The 2,330-nt window shown below is 60.8% G+C and overlaps 1 protein-coding gene across 1 annotated transcript; it reads right to left on the bottom strand.

Annotated features, from left to right (window-relative positions):
- Window positions 1-617: 617 nt before the first annotated feature.
- LOC117644635 (salivary glue protein Sgs-3-like) lies at window positions 618-2,091 on the bottom strand. Its single transcript, XM_034384245.1, has 2 exons — window positions 1,588-2,091; window positions 618-951 (listed from the first exon to the last, which is right to left on the bottom strand). The coding sequence occupies exons 1-2, from the start codon at window positions 2,064-2,066 to the stop codon at window positions 618-620; spliced, it is 813 nt and encodes a 270-aa protein (XP_034240136.1). The 5' UTR covers window positions 2,067-2,091.
- Between the last annotated feature and the right edge of the window lie 239 nt (window positions 2,092-2,330).

The raw sequence follows: 2,330 nt of genomic DNA, 5'->3' as shown, positions 1-2,330 counted from the left end.
GGTGACTCTTTCATTCTCAGTGATGTGACAGAGATTTTGATCCCAAGCGACACAGAGATTGGACGCTCCTACTCCTCCGCATGATTCAAAAATTGTAAGATCCCACTTGAAGCACGAATTTCTTTCCTCAATCAGCAACTTAAGCCAAGATTGACCTTGCCCTGAGCTGTAGCTTGGCAGCCAGCTGAGGTTTTATTTTGTTTACTCAGAAACGCTGTCGGATCACCACGCCCAGGGCAATGAAAATCCAAAGAGCTGACCTCGCCACTCCAAAGGCAAAGCAAAAAGTATCGCTCAGTTTATACCAGACCAGAAAGTGTAGGCATTATACAATTGGATCAAAAAGTCTTGACGCAAAACGGTCGAAAAATTTTGTCTGACCGATAGCCTCAATGCACCAGTGGCGTGCGCAGAAATTTAGAAAGGGGGGGGGGGGTCAGGCCACGCTTTTTGCCTACTTACAGGGGGAAAGTGACGAAATTTGCCTACCTTCCAGGCGGCTGTCTAGTGGCCAAAAGGGGGGGGGTCATGACCCCCCTGACCCCCCCCCCCCTCTCTGCGCACGCCAGTGCAATGCACTCTACGCATTTGTTACCGGAACCACTCGGAGCACTTTTTCAAAACACGTGCACTTCACGGCGCGTACAGCGTACCAGCAGCAGGTCCCAGAGGGTGGCGTTGTGGCCGTGCGGCGGCTCGAAGGGGCTCACTTCGTCGCCAGGGTGCGTCAGCAGAGGGGGCGCCCCGGACTGCCTGGCCGGGCGGACCTCCACGTCCAGCAGGCAGTACACTGCCTCGGGCACCGACAGGCAGCCGTCGAAGTCGCCCAGCGAGTACATGTTGGCGGCCAGCAACGCGTCCGGGAGCATCACGGACGACGAGAGCACTGGCAAAAGTGAAGTAGTAAAGGTCACCGTGCAGGTGACAATGTCAACAACCTGTCTTGATGTTCTTCACGAACCCAGTTAAGATTCACTCACTTTTGAGGGCCCACAGCCGGAGCTGCGTGCTGGCCTCCAGGACGTCGTCCAGGGCTCGCCGGCACGCCTCGGAGGGCGGGTGTCGGCGCACGCCTTCGAGGAGGTTGAACGGCGGGACGGCTCCCTCGGGCAGAACGGCCGCGCCTGGAAATGGATGGGCGGGTGTGAACGAAGACCGCGGCGGAACTCCTAGAAGACCGGTGGACTCGAACCGAGCGTGTGACCCCACCGATGGATTCTTCGATCGGAGACCAATCCATTGGTGGGGTCACACGCTCGGTTCGAGTCCCATTAAGCGACTCTGGAGCTCAAAACGCGTCCGGGATTTTGACCGCCTCCGCCGGTCTTCTCGTCCACTGTGCGGAAGTAAACTCGGGTGGCCTCACCTCCGGAAACCCCGTGGCCCCAGACGGACTCGAGGCCGAAGACGTCCTCCTCCGCGAAGACCGCGCCGGCCGACGAGTGTCCGGGGGGAGCTTCCCCGGACTCCAGGGAGGCCGCGATCGAGGTGGCCGTCGTCGGGGTGGCCGTCGTCGAGGTGGCCGACGGTGAGGTGTCGGACGGTACGGTGTCCGACGGCGAGGTGGCCGTCGTCGAGGTGGCCGACGGTGAGGTGGCCGTCGTCGAGGTGGTCGACGGTGGCGTGACCGTCGTCGAGGTGGCTGTCGGTGAGGTGGCTGTCGGTGAGGTGGCCGACGGTGAGGTGGCCGTCGTCAAGGTGCCCTTTGCCGAGGTGGCCGTCATCGAGGTGGCCGTCGGTGAGGTGTCCGACGGTGAGGTGGCCGACGGTGAGGTGGCCGTCGTCAAGGTGCCCTTTGCCGAGGTGGCCGTCATCGAGGTGGCCGTCGGTGAGGTGTCCGACGGTGAGGTGGCCGACGGTGAGGTGGCCGACGGTGAGGTGGCCATCGTCAAGGCGCCCTGCGCCAAGGTGGCTGTCGTGGAGGTGGCTGACGGTGAGGTGGCCGTCGTCGAGATGGCCGTCATGCTGGTCCCATCCGTCGTCAAGGAACCCGGCAGCTGGGCGCTGCAGCAGGCCAGGACCATTCCGACGACGGCCACGGCCACGGCGATACGAGTCCACGCCATCCCTACGACGTCGCACGTTTAGAGTTCTGCGGGCTTGTGGTCCAGCACGGCTTGGTTAGATCGGCCGCAGCGCGTGGCGATGCCCGGAAGACTGACGAATTGGCCAGATTGCTCTTCTTGGAAACGGGGTGGGGGTAATAAAAAGGCTCTAAAAAGAGTGTAATCAATGGACAGTGGGCGCCAGGAGTGCGAGCATCGTTAAAGCCCGGTTTTGAAAGTTGCGTCGCTGACAGTAGTTCATCGTCTATGACTTCAATGAGGAGA

Source organism: Thrips palmi, unplaced genomic scaffold, assembly GCF_012932325.1.
Source record: "Thrips palmi isolate BJ-2018 unplaced genomic scaffold, TpBJ-2018v1 HiC_scaffold_18, whole genome shotgun sequence".
Taxonomy (NCBI): Eukaryota; Metazoa; Arthropoda; class Insecta; order Thysanoptera; family Thripidae; genus Thrips; species Thrips palmi.
This window is presented reverse-complemented; position numbering and strand designations above follow the sequence as displayed.